General features: G+C 45.1%; 1 protein-coding gene across 4 annotated transcripts in view; it reads right to left on the minus strand.

The window, feature by feature from the left end:
- Nucleotides 1-5,710: 5,710 nt before the first annotated feature.
- Nucleotides 5,711-15,687, minus strand: part of SRPX (sushi repeat containing protein X-linked) — a 73,586-nt gene continuing 63,609 nt past the window's right edge. For all 4 annotated transcript variants that reach the window (XM_074994773.1, XM_074994765.1, XM_074994757.1 and 1 more), the window contains 5 exons: nucleotides 15,548-15,669; nucleotides 14,167-14,346; nucleotides 10,989-11,122; nucleotides 9,106-9,227; nucleotides 5,711-6,233 (listed from right to left, as the gene is read on the minus strand). In XM_074994773.1, coding sequence (XP_074850874.1) covers nucleotides 6,053-6,233; nucleotides 9,106-9,227; nucleotides 10,989-11,122; nucleotides 14,167-14,346; nucleotides 15,548-15,669 — 739 coding nt within the window. In that variant the 3' untranslated portion in view covers nucleotides 5,711-6,052. The remainder of the gene's footprint in view (nucleotides 6,234-9,105; nucleotides 9,228-10,988; nucleotides 11,123-14,166; nucleotides 14,347-15,547; nucleotides 15,670-15,687) is intronic.

The following is a 15,687-nucleotide window of genomic DNA, read 5'->3' on the forward strand; positions in this document are numbered from 1 at the left end:
GGAGATTCTGCCCTGTGGAGCACGGGGTCAGCCACACCATCTTGCTGGAAAACTATGGGTGAGAAAAGCCATCTTGAGCAAAGGTTGTACCTTACTGTGGTAAGTTTTCACTTTTATTTGCTTGATCATTTGCAACTTTATCTCTTACAATTGAACTCTTAAAATCCTACCGTCTTTTGTTAATAAACATCTTCCTATTAATATATACCAACAGTGTTGTGTTTGAATTAAAGTGAATGTTAATGCCACTTGATGGGGCGAGCTATTTCAGTTCTGTTTCTTTAGAGGAGTAAAAGGATCTTCTTATTCCTCGGCCGGGTGCGGGTGAGAACTGAGCATTGCAGAGCACATGGATTTGGGAAAGTTGAGGACTGGTGGTGCATTGGTCTCACCTGCTGACATCAACCAAGTTTGGTCAAGACAAGAGTGTATCTGTGATAACAGCTGGCAGGGTGTTGAATTCAAAGAGGTTGAATCAGAGCCATCCAGCATACAGAACATGGAATTTATGTGGCTTCTGACTAATCTCTCTCGCCCTCTCCCAGCCAGGAAGCTCCAAGTAGCTGAATCATTTTGTGGCACTCAGGGTTATAGTACGAATGTTAACACAAACTCTTACTGGTATGAATTACACTCCAGAACATGACTGTCCCACTCCCTCTTCAGGGAACAAGGCACCAACTTGGCAGTAGCTTATTCTTCCTCTTCCAGCTACAGTGGCCTGTAAGAGCTTTGCTGATATGTAACATGAAGTTCTGGGAAATCTGCCAATCTAGGGAGCAAAAGGTGAGGTAAGGCCGAGAGCCTGGAAATTATATGGTGGTAAAACGAAATGGCTGTGTCTACACTTGGCCAAAAAAGGGCCATGCTAATGGCCAGATCGGAGAATACTAGTGAGTCACTGAAATGAATATTCAGCGCCTTGTTAGCATGCTGCCGGCCATGGCACTTCGAAAGTGCCAGATTTCATTTGTGCGTGGCTCACCTACACGGGGCCCTTTTCGAAAAGACCCCACAAACATCGAAATCTCCTTATTCCTATTAGCTGAAGGGCCCCATGTAGACAAGCCATGTGCGATCGAAACGTGCCACTTTCAAAGTGCCACGGCTGGCAGCATGCTAATGAGGTGCTGAATATTCATTTCAGCACCTCATTAGTATTCTCCAATTTATTAGCATGGCCCTTTCAAAATTTTGGCCAAGTGTAGACGCGGCCAATAAATTGGAATTCAGCTCTTGCAATTTGGCCTTTATCTTCATTAAATTGTGTGAGTATTTAAAAAACAGCTGGTGTTAGTAGTAGGAAGAGTAGAACACTGCACCTTGTCAGTGGACTCTCTTTGGAAAAGATTCTGCTCTGTTTTCACTTTTTATACTGTATAACCTAAGACTCTCATCTAAGGACGGTGCTATAATAAATGTACAAACTGATGTTCTCAGTGAGTTGGCAAACATCATGTTGTTTGTGTTTTAACATAAAGCCTTCTGAGCTCGGAGGGTGGGGAGGAGCAAATGTTAACAGTAAGGCAACAGATATTTCATCTTTCCCTTTAAATTTCAAGTACTTAACTGTCTGTGTAAAGAGCATGGTAAGGCTTCTCTTCTTAGACGACTTGTTAAATTCTCTCTGTGTGAGGGAAAGTTGTGCCACAAAACTGCGCTAGGCTTAAGAATAATTGCCACCACGACAACCATAGCTGTTATTTTCATCGCCAGGTCATAGCAAATAAAGTAGACTGCCTTCCTGGTTTAAAATGTTTGGTTTTGCTTTAATATGATAGTGTTCATGAGTTTATCATTCCGTGTAGTGGTGATGCAGAAAAACCTCATTATGCTCCTGAGTTTGTTGTATAAAACAACCAAGCTCGTAAAATATCTGTGTGTCTTGCTTCTGGAAACTGACTGTATCCTCGACCACATATCTGCTTTAAAAGAGGGGTTTCATTGTCATAGTGTGGTGGTGTGTTTTGTTTTGTGCCCAACCTACTAAATTTCCCATAGATGTGAAAGTATCAGAGCAAGGATACAAGCCAATGCTGATCTTAGAGGGAAGAATTTTCTGTTCCTGGTGCTTGTGAATTGTCCTACCTACCAAAATGGGTATTTACTGTCAAACAAGTTCCTCTAATGCTTGGAACCCTGGCACATTGTTATTTCTGCTGGAGCCAAAAGAGCGTCAAATTATGGGTACTGAAACAGATCTCCACAGACTTTTCAGATGTGGAGTAAAAGTGAGAATTGTTTCAAAACACATTGGGTGTGTCTACACAAGGAACTAGCTTCGAAGTTAACTTCCAAGTTAGGCACTACATGGGATAGGATGTGTGTAGACGCTCTACTTCGAAGTTGTACTTTAGACGTAAGCAACTTCAAAGTTATTGTTGTAGTGTAGACACAGCTGTTGTGTAGTATAGTTCAAATACTTTGTCACCTCAATGAGGGTGAGATGTTAAAAGCCTGGAGGGTTCAAGACAGTCTTGTATCTTAAAAGCCAGCTTCTTGTGTCATTTTAATTGCTTTAATGCCACTAAGTTCATTGGGAGTATGCCTGATGTATACTTATGTGGATTCATAATCAGGCTTCATGTTTCTCGATAGGTGAAGGAGCAAATTAAACCTCTATATAGAAATGGTCAGTTTCTCTTCTATTAACACAAGTCGTTCTCTGGGATTTCTGCCTTCCACAGCAGAGGGTGAATGTAAGTGTCTGTTCCTAAGGGAAAGCACCCCAGGGAATTCCCCACAGGCTAATAACTGCCTTCACATCTGGGCTCAGGGCCTCCCTCTCAGTCTAGCAACCTTTTTGGAGTCCTCACAGTCCTCGTGTGGTGAAGTTAAGGCTGCACCTCCCCCCCACTTCACAGAATCATAGAATTCTAGGGCTGGAAGACACCTCAGGAGGTCATCGAGTCTAGGCCCCTAGATGGATCAACCCCAACTAAGTCATCCGAGCCCAGGACTTTGTCAAGCTGGGACTTAACCTCTAGAGATGGAAATTCCACCACTTCGCTTGGTAACGCACTCCAGTGCTTCACCACCCTCCTGGTGAAATAATTTTTCCTAATGTCCAACCTACACCTCTCCCACTGTAACTTGAGCCCATTGCTCCTTGTTTTGCCGTCTGTCACCATTGAGAACAGCCTCTCTCCATCCTCTTTAGATCACCTCTTCAGGAAGTTGAAGGTTGCTAGCAAATCAGCCCCTCACTCTTCTTCCCTTTCAGGATGGCATCCAAATCTCATCCCAGAGAGAGGCTGTAATTCAAGACATGGACAAAAACCATTGTCTTCTGGCAGCAGTTATAATCAGCGCAGAGAAAAGCTATTTAAAAACAGAACTGAGACGTGGAATCTGGGGGCTGGAGAAGATGACAAAGGTGAGCACAGAAGGCACCCAACTCCCCTAACATTTGCATTGGAAAGCGCAATACCAAATGTCGAACACAGAAAAATTGTCCCTTATCTCCATGTAATCAGGTGCAGTAGAGCACTTGCTTTCATCGGGCAGAAGAGGGGCATGGATGGCCCACACAGAACTACGCTTATGTATTTCAATCAGGGATACAACTACATTTTCAACCACTTCAATCAATTTCCCTTTGTGGTCCAGTGATGTCACTTTTCAGACTGCAATTGTCTCAGAGCATTACAATCACTATAAAGTGGTTGGATGAATAGCAGCTTCAAAAGGGAGCTCTGGCAGCTTGTAATTTGGTGTGTGTTATGCCTGGTCTACACTAGGGAACAAAATGATCCCAGATACCCAAGTCTAGCTATGTCATTAGCATAGCTAGAATCAATATATCAGGATCGACATTGTTCTTTAGTGAATATCTGGGCTCTTCAGGCTTGTGCCAATGGAGCATCAGGGTCGACGGCCAAGCCCAGAGAGTTTCATTTTGCTGTGTCTTCAGAGACATGGCAAAATTGATCTCTAGAAGATTGATCGTGGCACATCGAAACCCCCGCCCCCATACCCTTAGAAATTTGGGTGCTGTTCTTTGCTGAGCTAAAGCAGAAAAGTACGATATTGGCCCATTGTGGCTGTAGGATAATTGTTACCTATTTACCTGTAAAGGTGAGATGCTGGCAGGCTAATACCCTTTGTGTTCTCTCAGCTGAGGAAGCCTAGCCAAAGCCAAATCACAGCATGTATAACAGAAGCTTGTCTACAAGAGGATCTACTTCACTGCCAACGATTACAGTACAAGCTGTTAGCATGCAGGACTGTGAAGTGCCGAGTGGTCCTTAGAATAGTTTGATTATATAAAATGGAGGTTCAGGCATAATCAGTTGCCACAGAGGGATAACAGGGACTGTGCTAGTATTCAGGCTGTTTCACAGCTACCTTGTATATAAAATTTCCTGTTTTACTCACTTTGCTTCCATAGGAATGTCTATTCTTGCATCTTACTCGCAGGCATGTACAGCACCAATTAAAGGAGAAGTCTCTTATTTATTTGTCTCACACGCCCACCCTTCCTGAGAAAGGAGTAATAGTGTTGAAAACTCCTGAATGGCCTAATTCCTATAATTGATAATTTGTAGTTTAGTGGTTTCCCAGCTTTGGCACCAAGCTCTTGTGCATGAGGTTTTGCAGTGTGGGCAGGCTGAAGCCCCTGCCACCAAATCAAAGGCTTGGTCTGTCTCCAAGCTGGAGGAATAACAGAATATGTCTAGCAGGGAGAACAGACGTTTCCATTCATTCATACAGCATGAGATGCAAACACATTGTCCTTCACTTCTTCCAGCTTCTGGGCCTCCCCTGTTTGTTTCTCAGCCTAGTTAGAATGGTCTTTTATTTATACACCCACCACCTGGAGCTTTACTTCACCATATCACTTACTGCTCTTTCTCAACCTTTCAGGGCTATGCCTGCGCTAGCTAGAGAGTGGTGTTGACAAAACTAGTGTTTTGTCAACAAAAACGTGTGGCGTGTCCACGTTCCCAAGGCATTCTGTTGACAATAAATGGACAAAATGCAGCACTTGTCCCTAGAGTCTGCCACTCCCCCATGAGGCAGAATGCCTCTTGACAGAGATCTGTCAACAGAAAGCCAGTGTGGATGCTCCAAAAGACCCTCTATCAACAGACAGGGCTTTTGGGACACCGAGCAGCCCTGTCTGCTGTGCTTCTGGTTGGCTGGTCTGTCAAGAGAGCAGCTGGGCAGTTCAGACACGCTCTGATAGAGCAAATCGCTCTTTGGATCAACTTTGAAGACTGACTGCAACCTGCCGACCGAAGTTTTGTCAGAAGATCTCTTCCAACTGTAACTTCTGTTTGACAGATCAGGCTAGTGTAGACATAGCCCTTCTGTCTCCCCAGTCAGACCACTGCGAGGGTATGTGCCCCCTTTTCTCTTCTGCAGCTTCTGCTGTCTGCAACAGCCTTCTCCAGTATCTTTCCATTGAACTTCAATGCTATGGAAAATACATCGGTTCAGCAGGGCCTGCATGTCAACTACCCTTTAGTACTGTGATGGTATCAAACTCTGAAAAGTGTTTGAGATAAAGGACACTACAATTCAGAACTGCACTGTACAATTGGAGAGGAGAGAAAATAGTTTGCTGAGGAAGTCTGAATTTTGATCCATGCTTCAAAATGTTCAGCATTTCACTATCTATTTGGATCTGGGTGTTTTGGTGTTGTCTGAGTGCTAGTTTTGAGATCAGCCTTTATGCACAAAAGGAACCTTGGACAAAACTGAAGTTGCAAAACACTATTTTATTAATAAACAGTAAGAAAGAAACTTCACTGCATGAAACATCCCAAATGAAGAACTTAGCCATGGCTCTAGGAATTAACAGCTGTACAAGGACTTCCACAGGGGAGTAGTATTAAGTACAAATTTCTCTAAAGCTGGCTGAAAGTACAAAAAAGCATCATGCATATGTCATATGCAGAGAAGCTACACAATAAAACAGACTTAAAAATACACACAAAAAATCTGTACATCAGTGATTTTAAAAAGCCATGCTTTGTGTAGCACCAGGAGTGAGAAATAGGGAGGTTAGTACAATTTTAACTAACCAAGGGAACCCCAGGTCTCTGAATCAGGTACATAACTGGCCAGTTTCTGCTTGCAATTTCATCTCTTCTTTTCTTAAGGGAAAGGCGTCAATGAGTGCAAAGAGCTGGGCAGGCGTCACTGGGAAGTGGTAGCGCTCCTTGTCCATACCATGTTTGTCCATCACCACCACACTGAAGTTATAATGGGGGATGCGCAGCAACAACCTGAAAAATTAGTAAACCTGGTGATGACTATCTGTTACCGTGAGGCCCTGTGAATGTGCGCCACCATACAAAAAAGCTGGACAGCAGCATGGATTTGGAGGCAAAGGGAGATGGGGTGGCCAAGTTGCAGGTGCCTGAATTCCAAAAGGCACACCACCCACTGCGCTTCACTTGGCGGTAAGGGCTGGAGCACATACGACCCTAGAATGCCCAGCACCAGGTTCCTTCTCTCAGTGCATGAGGCCAGGTGGTACTCAGGGAGGTACAGGGGCTGCAGCCTGTGCCACTATAGTAAAGAATGGGCAAGGCAGCTGCAAGCCATTTCACTGCAGGCCTGGAGTGACTTCTGAGGTGGGCAGGTAGAGAGCTAGGTACACACCCCCAGTGCTCAAGGGTGTGTCTACTTGCTTAAGCAGTGCCTCACCAGCTCCACTGCTATTAACACCTGAGCTTGTCGGGGGAGGAGGTAGGGTATGTACTCTGTTCACTGCCAAAAGGAGCATGCACTGTATCCGCACTGCAAGAATCTGCTCCCTAGAAGGTTTGCCAGTGGACTTCAAGGAATCAGGCCTAATGTGGCATGACTGAAAAGCCCCTATGTCAGTGTGTGTAGCACCGTTTACAGCTGCCACGCCGCTTGCCCCCTTCAAGCCCCACTTGGTTGTACTCTAAGGAAAAGGCCTAAGTCACTCCCAGACCAGCCCAAGTGCAGTTAAAGCAGCACAGGCGCTTGTGTAACTGCTGAATGCCACAAGCAGGGTGGGTGAGGCCATGGTGGTTTCCCTTTTGAAGTGTCCCGGCCTGTGGCATTCTTAAAAATGGGACTTCAAAGGCAAACCACTCTGGGGCTGGCAGCAGCATTCAGCAGCACTACACACGCATAGCTGGGCAGCTCCAACTGGGCTGGGCTGGGCTGAACTGGCGGCCACTAGGGGAGTCATTCAGCCTTTAATAAAGACCCCCAGCTGCCCACATGACAAGCAAGCAAAGCTAGGGCTGGGAGGGGCGAGGGAGGCAAACCGTGTTGGATGCTTCAGTGCAACTCTCTCGACACGTAGCTTGTGAAATAAGGGGAAGACCAAACACTTCTATTTTGTGGCCTAGAAGCAGCACTCCCAGGCATCTGGCACTGGATGAGGGGGCAGTACACAGTACAACCCAAGAGGCTGGTTGCTCTACAGCATGTACGTTCTAAGCTGTAGGCACTGAGAAGGCCTAATGTCACCCCAGTGAGCTGACTACTTCTGTGAGGATTACTCCAGCAGGAGAAAGTGATGTGGGAAGAGTCTCCCTGGCTGTTCAGAACCCCTATTCCTCACAATCCACAACAAAACTCAGCACATCACAAGAGTCAAATGCTCGCAGCGCATTTCCAGAGGAACCATTTTGCAGTGCTAGTTTATCCGGGCATTTTGTAGGCCATTCCCTCTACAGCGAGCGAAGACAAGCTTACAGTGAATTTGTAGTTGCTAGATCGCAGTCAAGTCAAATTAACTCTGACATGTAGCTGTATTGCAAATAGTTAAACAGATAGCAACCCCCACCTGAAGATATTCTTCAGTACTACCTAATTTATACAAAACTCATTTTTGGAAGTAGGTCAGTGAAGTTTACTGTTGGGTCCTCTTCAGACAAATAAATTGTATGGCCTCTGTTAAATAGGAATTAAACAAGGGGTCTACTACACGCTGAACCTCTCTAATCTGGAACTCTCTTGTCTGGCATACCCCGTAATCTGGCATGATTTTAGCCATGGGTGTGGCCAAGTTTCCCATGGTCCCATAAAGTTTGTTTACAGCCACCAGTCCTAGCTCAGTGTTCTGTGCTGTTATTTAGCTGTAATTTGCCCTTAAAGCTCTCCTAAGAGCTCAGTAAGCAGTGGAAGTGTTGGTCATGTGCCAGAAAATACTGATCTCCTATCATCTGGCACTGGTCAGGTCTGAAGGGTGCTGGACCAGAGAGGTTCAACAAGTAGAAAAAAAAAACCCAAGAAAGGAAAAGAAATACAGTAGTGCCTCAATCTACACAAGGGTTGTGTTCCTATACACCCTCGCGTAACTCGAATTTCGCATAAGTCAGGGTGGCTTTTTTTCCCGGCGGAACGCACGTTCTGCAGCCAGGGAAGCAGCAAGAGCACCTGGAGCTCCTTTTGAAAGGTATGTCCTGAGGTTGGGGGGGGGCAGTTGGGGAGGGTTAAGCCTGGCAGGGGGTTGGGGTCATGGGAAGGGGTAGGAGATTAAGCCAGGAGTGAGTTAAGGCTGTGGGGGATGGAGCTGAGCTGGAGCTGCAAGTGGGCGGTTGGGAGCCGGGGGAGACATTTGAACCAGGGGAGGGGGATTTGAGCTAGAGCCATGCACATGGTGAGTGTGCCAGAGCCACGCTCAGGTGGAGAGCTGGGCTGCAGGGGGTTGAACTGGGGCTCGGGGAGGAGTTGAGTTGGAGCTGCACGTGGGAGTGGAGAGCCGGGGGGGGGCGGGGTGCGATTTGAACTGGGCCAGGAGGATTGAGCTGGAGCCATAGGCGGGTGGTGAGCTGGTGGGGGTTTGAACCGGGGGCAGAGGGGTGGAGTTTGAGCTGGAGCCATGCATGAGGGATGATGAGCTGGAGCCGGAGCCAGGCACAGGGGTGGGGGATGAGCTGGAGCCATGAGCTGGTGGTGAACAGGGCTGGTGGGAGGAGTGGGGGCATTCTGAACTGGGCCATGCAGCACGGGGGGGTTTGAGCCAAGGCTGGGAGTGGGATTTTGAGTTGCGCTTAATTTGCATTAATGCAAGTTAAGTGCAACTCCAAATCATGCATTTCGAGGGTTTACTGCACATTTCACCACAGGGGCTGAGGCGTAACTGAAGGATAGTGAAACTTTTCATTTTACCTGAGTTGCAAAGCAAGTGCTGGAGGCAGCAACTTTACTCCTATTCTTCCTAGCTGTGCTGGAAAGACACCAACCAATTCTATCACTGTAATGTGTCGGAGGTCTAAACCACACTGCTCTGGCTAAAAGAGTCAAGAGAAAAACCAGAAATATACATCATGACTGGCTGTGATTATAACAGTTATTTATATTAAATGAGTAGTAAGGTGATGTTCTACACAGTTCAAAATCTTTGCTCTCCTTAAATACTTTTATTTTAGAACTCAGCAGTGGGAACTTAAGAATGCTTTTTGGAGTCATGGAGGCGGCAGTTCTGCTAGATTAATGGATTTTAATTGATTATTAAAAAGACCACCAAAGTTAAACGTAAATGTCTTTGTTTGGGTGCCAGAGTAAACTGCTGGCACAATTTTTAATAGACTGGCATCTTTTCACTTCATTACAAAGAATGTGAAATGTGAGCCCTTTACAGAAAAGTGCTCTCTTATGCGAAATTGTCCGAGGACCACTAAGAGCTGTAGGGAAGGAAGGACTTCACCACATAAATCTAACCAGCTAATAACATCATCCAGGAATTGAGAGTTTGGTTGTATTACCTAGTCAAGCCACTCTCATTTTAAAAATAAAATGTTAAAACACCATTTTTTTGTCATTACACAACTGCATTATGGAATAAATGGGGGTAAAATCATAGTAAGAGCAGAAGTCCAGATCTGCAAGTGGCACAGAGTTATCACTCCTGAATTTTGGTCCAGAGGTGGCAGGCTGCAAATTTACAGTTCTTACAGCCACCAATCATGTGTTGCTGGCTCCGTTCCCAACTGGGCTGGCAAACAATCACATTCTCTTCTGGGCACTTGTTCATCCTTATTGTATGTCACAAACTCTGACAGAAGCCTGAGGAAAATTTATAACTAGATAAACTGTTAAACACTTAAGATGGCATTTGCCATCTGGCATCCCAGGCCAGTTAATTTCAATGAGAATAACTAAGGCTGTTACCATCATTCCGTGTTTTTGAAGCACACACCATAAAGATGTGTCTTCTATAAACACTGGTCTTAGTTTACCTTAGGCAAAAAACACTATTACAGAATTTATATTAAATAATTTGGGGCTCTTTCTGCAAGTTCTAGAAAAAGGACCACTTTGTGGCTACAGTCGGCACCAATGGGAAAACAGTTCTTTAGCTGATGATTAATTTGGTTTGGTTACTGGTGTATTAGTTACTTTTGCAGGCAGCCAGGACAAGCCTGAGAGGGATGAACACCTTACCAGCAAGAATTGTGAGTTTTCCTCAAAACCCTTCAGGAGAGTTTGGTAAAAATTGGATGGAGATGCTGGTAGTAGCTGGTAATAAGCACAACAATTTCTCTTGGGAGGCTAGAATAGGGGCCAAAGCAGGCCGCAAGGACCTACACAATACCCATGAGTCAAGTGAATTAGAAAACAACAAGAAGTCCTGTGGCACCTTATAGACGACCAGATATTTTGAAGCAGAAGTTTTTGTTGGCAAAGACCCGCTTCCCCTCCCATGCACCTGACGAAGGGGGTCTTTGCCCACGAAAGCTTATGCTCCAAAATATCTGTTCGTCCATAAGGTGCCACAGGGCTTCTCGAAGATACAGACTAACACGGTTACCTCCCTGAGAAGTGAATTAGAGTGATCCAGTTCAGAGCAATGTTGAAACTGGTACTATTTCAGAGCCTTGCAGACATGTTTACTACAAAACTAGCAACTCCTGGGCCAGATTTCAGTGCTGTAACTTGGTAGAGCTCCACTGCGGTGAGAGGACAAGTCAGTGAAGATAGATGGATTTACATCAAATGAGGATCTGGCTCTGTTGTTTAAGAAAAAAGCCCACAAAATGACCATGGCTTACCTGAAGCAATCCCAATTGCAATCTGTAGAAAAAGTTGGCTGCAGTAGGGGTTGATATAATTAGTAGTCTCCTTTTCTCATAAAACTGGTCCAAGAGGGCTGCTGCAGTTCTCACAGCAACATTAATATTCATAGCTGGAATTAAAAAACAAAAGCCATGGAGCTCCCAGGAACAGCCCTTTTTTTCAGTCAGCAAGCACAGCTATTCACCTGCCCTGAGAGGAATGCAAGAGCTGCACAGAGATGTTAAAGGGCCCAAGTCAAAAGGTGCAGTCTTGGTCCCACTGAAATCAATGGGCATTTGGCTATAGTTTGCAATGGGCCAGGATCTCAAGCATTCTTTCTCTAAGGCTTTGTCTAGGCTTGGAGTTGGGGGTGTCTGAATATGCTTCAACTCACTCTCACTGAGCTAGTGCTCTCAAAATAGCAGCATGAGCTGCAGTGATTAGGGCTAGCTGCCCTGACTACAAACCCACCTGAACCCTGTGGCTAAGTACTCAGCACTGCTAGCCCATGCTGCTTCTCCTGGCGGCCTCCACGGCAACCATGGCTACATAAGGATTTTTAGCTTGCTAACTGGATGAGAGCTAGCAGAAGGGTGGCTCCAAGTGCAGACACAGCCCTACTGCCATCCAAACCTATCACAGCTTGTTGCATTTTATGGCAATGAAGATAGGCTTCCTCAGTAAACTGAACCAGCATGTGGGGCTCCCCCCTACACACACCAAAAGGAACGGTAGGGGAAGTAGCGTGAACCTGACTGTCACTGCATCTGAGGTCCTGCCTCTCTCATGAGTACAATAACAGAGCCTAGGCTATGAGGGAAAAAAACTTTTTAAACACTGAGGCTATATCTCCACTTGCATTCCTCTTTTGAAAGAGGAATGCAAATGAGGCACTGATTTACAAATCATGCTTCATTTGCATAATCTCGAAAGAATCTCTTCTAAAAAGAAAAAAAGGCAGTGTGCACAGGATTTTTTCAAAAATAAATCCCATCTTTGAAAGAGCCCTTCTTCCTGAAACAAAACAGGAAGAAGGTTCATTCGAAGATGGGCTTTATTTTTGAAAGAGCCCTGTCTACACTGCTTTCCTTCTCTTGAAAGAATCTCTTCCGAAGTGATTATGAAAATGGAGCACGAGATATGTAAATCAGTGCCTCATTTGCATTTTTGATTTCTCTCATTTGCATTCCTCTTTTGCACAGAGTGTGAGTGGACCACCAAAGACAAGCAACATGCATTTATTAGGGGAGGAGGAGTGGGTGTTTTGCAAGGTGAACTACATTGGTGGGGGGAGGCTTTAGAATAAGGAAATGAGCGAAAGAGTGGTAGGTGTAATATGCTTTGGTGTTTAGCATTTGAAACAAAGAATATAGGTGCAAAATTAGTGCCAATCAGCTTGGCTAATGAGCACTGCTGTGACCTGAAAACTGCCCAAAGGACTGTAAGTAAGGGCAATTATGGATGGTAAAGTATCTAATTGGCAGGTAAAGGTTTTTAGTGCCCCTCAGGAGGGGATGGCTCCCAGGGTTGGCACAGGATTCTATCACATTTAGCAGCTTCCTCAGTAACGATCTGGAAGAGGACACGTATTAATTAATGTTAGCAATGTCACTGAGCCCTGTTAGCATGAACCAGCGTAATGGGATCTACAAAGATTAGAATTAAGGACAGCAAATAAGATTCAGCTGGGAAAAATAAGGCTGTGTAGCTAGATTGACATGAAATACAGACTTACATTAAGAATCAAAACCAGGGAACACTTGTGCTGACACAGAGTGAGGGGAGGTACAGAACAACAGATTAGCTCTGCATTTGCAAAGTGATATGACGGCAAAAATAACTAGTGCCATTTTGAGTTGTATACAGAGGTACCACATCAGGAACAAAATTGAGGCTTAGTAGGAGAATTTCTTTTTTTCCTGGTGGTAAAATCTATCAGATGGTAGAATGCTTTCAGTGGACAAACAGTGAGATCTTAACTTCTCGACGAATTCAGAATGTGGCCTGGATTGGAGAACATGGCCTCATTCTGGGGATTCTGTGAGGATTTTCTTCCTAGCTTTTAAAACATGAATTAATATTGAGGACTGGACAATACTGGCCATATTTCTAGAGTTTAAACAGAACAGATCTGAAAGCGTCTTCAGGAATCTATTATTCATTGTATTCCTAAAGCAGTAATGGAGAAATTTTACCTCTAAGCCAACAAAGCACTATGCAGAGTGTTTTTAAAGATCTCAGAGAATGTGATTTGGGATGGAGTTTTCAAATGTGCATTCGTAACTTTGGTGTCTAAGTCAGATGCCTAAGTCACTTAGGTGTTTTTTGAAATTCTACCCCCGTGAAGTTCATGTGGTTTCAATTGGTCGTCAGTTTGTTTTCCATTCCCTTTTTAAAACACTGTTGTGTAATGTTGCTGGGAGCAGTTAACAGTTGCTGCTATGTTCTACTTTAGTGCTGGTTGTAATGATTCCAGAATCCAAAGCCTGTAAAGCGCTTTGAGATGAAAGCTACTAACATTTTGCACTTGTTATTTCTAATAGATAAAAACAATGTGGCTTTACCCTCCCACTCTTAATTCAGTAAAAATCATCACCTGTTTCAAACGCCACCTGGGATCCAGTTTGCAAGATTTGCCTGTGCCTAGTGTCACTAGTAGAATACAGAACATTCAGTAATCAAATGTGCCTGGAAAATCAATTTTGATCAGCAAATAACTGGTATCTAAAGAGCACTGTGAGAACCAGAGGAGAATGCAAAGAAAACGCAAAAGCCAGAGTAAGAAAATATTTACACACTCAACACCAGTGAAAGAAAAAGAAGAGAGAGTCAAACTTACAAAGAGATGTGACAGCACTGATGTGAAGGGGAGAAAGAAGCTTTCAGGTAATTAACAGCAGAGCTTGTTGGCTTGTGTCTGTCATCTCCGATTCACTGTGTGCTCCAAACCATTACCAAGAGACTTTTGAAAATACTAAAGTTGGCTGCTCATTAGTAGAACTATCGAGGTGGATTCTATACACACCCAGGGCCATCCTTCGAACAAATGACAACATTTGTGTCACACACACAAATCATGAACCTGTGAGCAGTGCCACAGGCAAATCCTTCATGCAATCAATACAAGCAATGCCGTTCGCTGACCGTTCAGGAGGTAAGAAAGTACTCACGTACGTGTACAGGTTGGCTCTGTTCCTGACCAGCCTAAATTGTACTGGCACACTCTGGCTGGGCTTCCCTGCAACTCATATCCACCAATGCAGGAAAACTCACAGGTGGCACCATAGTTGTCTCCATCACCTGTACATTTTATGTAGCCATTTTCTGGGGCATTCAGTTTACCACAGCGCCTAACTTGAAACGTGAAAAAGACAGAACATCAAATAATGCCCCCATCTCTGGAGCAAGGCTACCAAGAAAATGACACTATACTAATATTAAGGTGGCATTCTGGCTCATTGCTTATTATTAGTTTTCAAGGACAACTAGAACACTAGCTTATAGGTTAGGTACATGGGGTTGTGGAGGGGCTGGGGAGTTGATGTTGAAATTGGCAGAGAACCCCAGTTCTCAATCCTGTGATAGATGCAGCTGCTCTTCCTGGCAAATGCCCTATAGTTTGTCAGATGGCAGCCCTGCCTGACATATCTGAGGAAGTTCTCCTCAGCTGTGACTCACCTGCTGGTCAACTATGGCTAGATCAGTGTTGGGCAACCTGCAGCCTGTGGGCCACATGCAGTCCAATGGGGCTCCATCTGTAGCCTGCAGACCACCCTCCCCACCTGCCCTCCACCCACCTGTTGTGAACTGGAGCTCCGCACTTCCAAACCCTACCTCCCAACACTTCCAGAGAACCGCGAATACTCGTGTGCCACCTCTGCTCTCCCCCTGCCTCCCAGAGCTGGAAAACTGCAAATCAGCTGTTTGGGGCTGTTCAGTCTCTGGGAGGGAGGGGGAGAAGCAGGGACAGAGTGCAAATCAGGCGATTTACAGCACTCTGAAAGGGCTGGGAGGGAGGGGGAAGAGTAGAATGTGCATGGCCCCAGTGCACAAGAGGCACGAGGGGGAGGGGAGAAGACAGGGGTTTCACAGGCAGCAGGTGGAACCCATGTGAGTTGCAAGATGCTGCAGCCAATTGGTACGGAGGAGGGCCACTCATGTAGCACGCTCAGTCCTCTTGGGTGCCTACTGCTGGACTAGACGTTATGGGAACCAGGGACCAGGGAGGGCCTGGCTAATAGGAGGAAATGAATAGGTGAATCATAAGCAGGGGCTGTGGGGAGAGACAGATTTGGGAAGCAGAGCTGGCAGGCAGGTATTGATCAGTAGAGCTCCTACCTGTCCAATAGATCCTCATCTAACCCTGGACCACTCCCCAGATCTCATTTTCTTAGGTCCCTAATACTCAGCTGATTTGGGCACTTCCAGGTTATGCAAGACAGAGAATAGTCCTCCAGTGAGCAAAGTTTACATACATGCAGAGATTATGCAGGAAGACTGATCCTCTAAAGAAATATTCACTGGTTTTGTTTATACAGTCAGACATTGTTCTTACCTCTGACTTTAACTAGAAATTTGCAAGTGCCTTTGTTTTCTGCTCTGTCATACACAGTGTATTGGATTTTGTGATCACCTTCTGGAAAATATGACCCAGGGGGTGAGCCTTTCAAAATCACACTAAAAATGAAACAAAAA

The sequence above is a fragment of the Carettochelys insculpta genome, chromosome 1, assembly GCF_033958435.1.
Source record: "Carettochelys insculpta isolate YL-2023 chromosome 1, ASM3395843v1, whole genome shotgun sequence".
In the NCBI taxonomy this organism is placed as follows: domain Eukaryota; kingdom Metazoa; phylum Chordata; order Testudines; family Carettochelyidae; genus Carettochelys; species Carettochelys insculpta.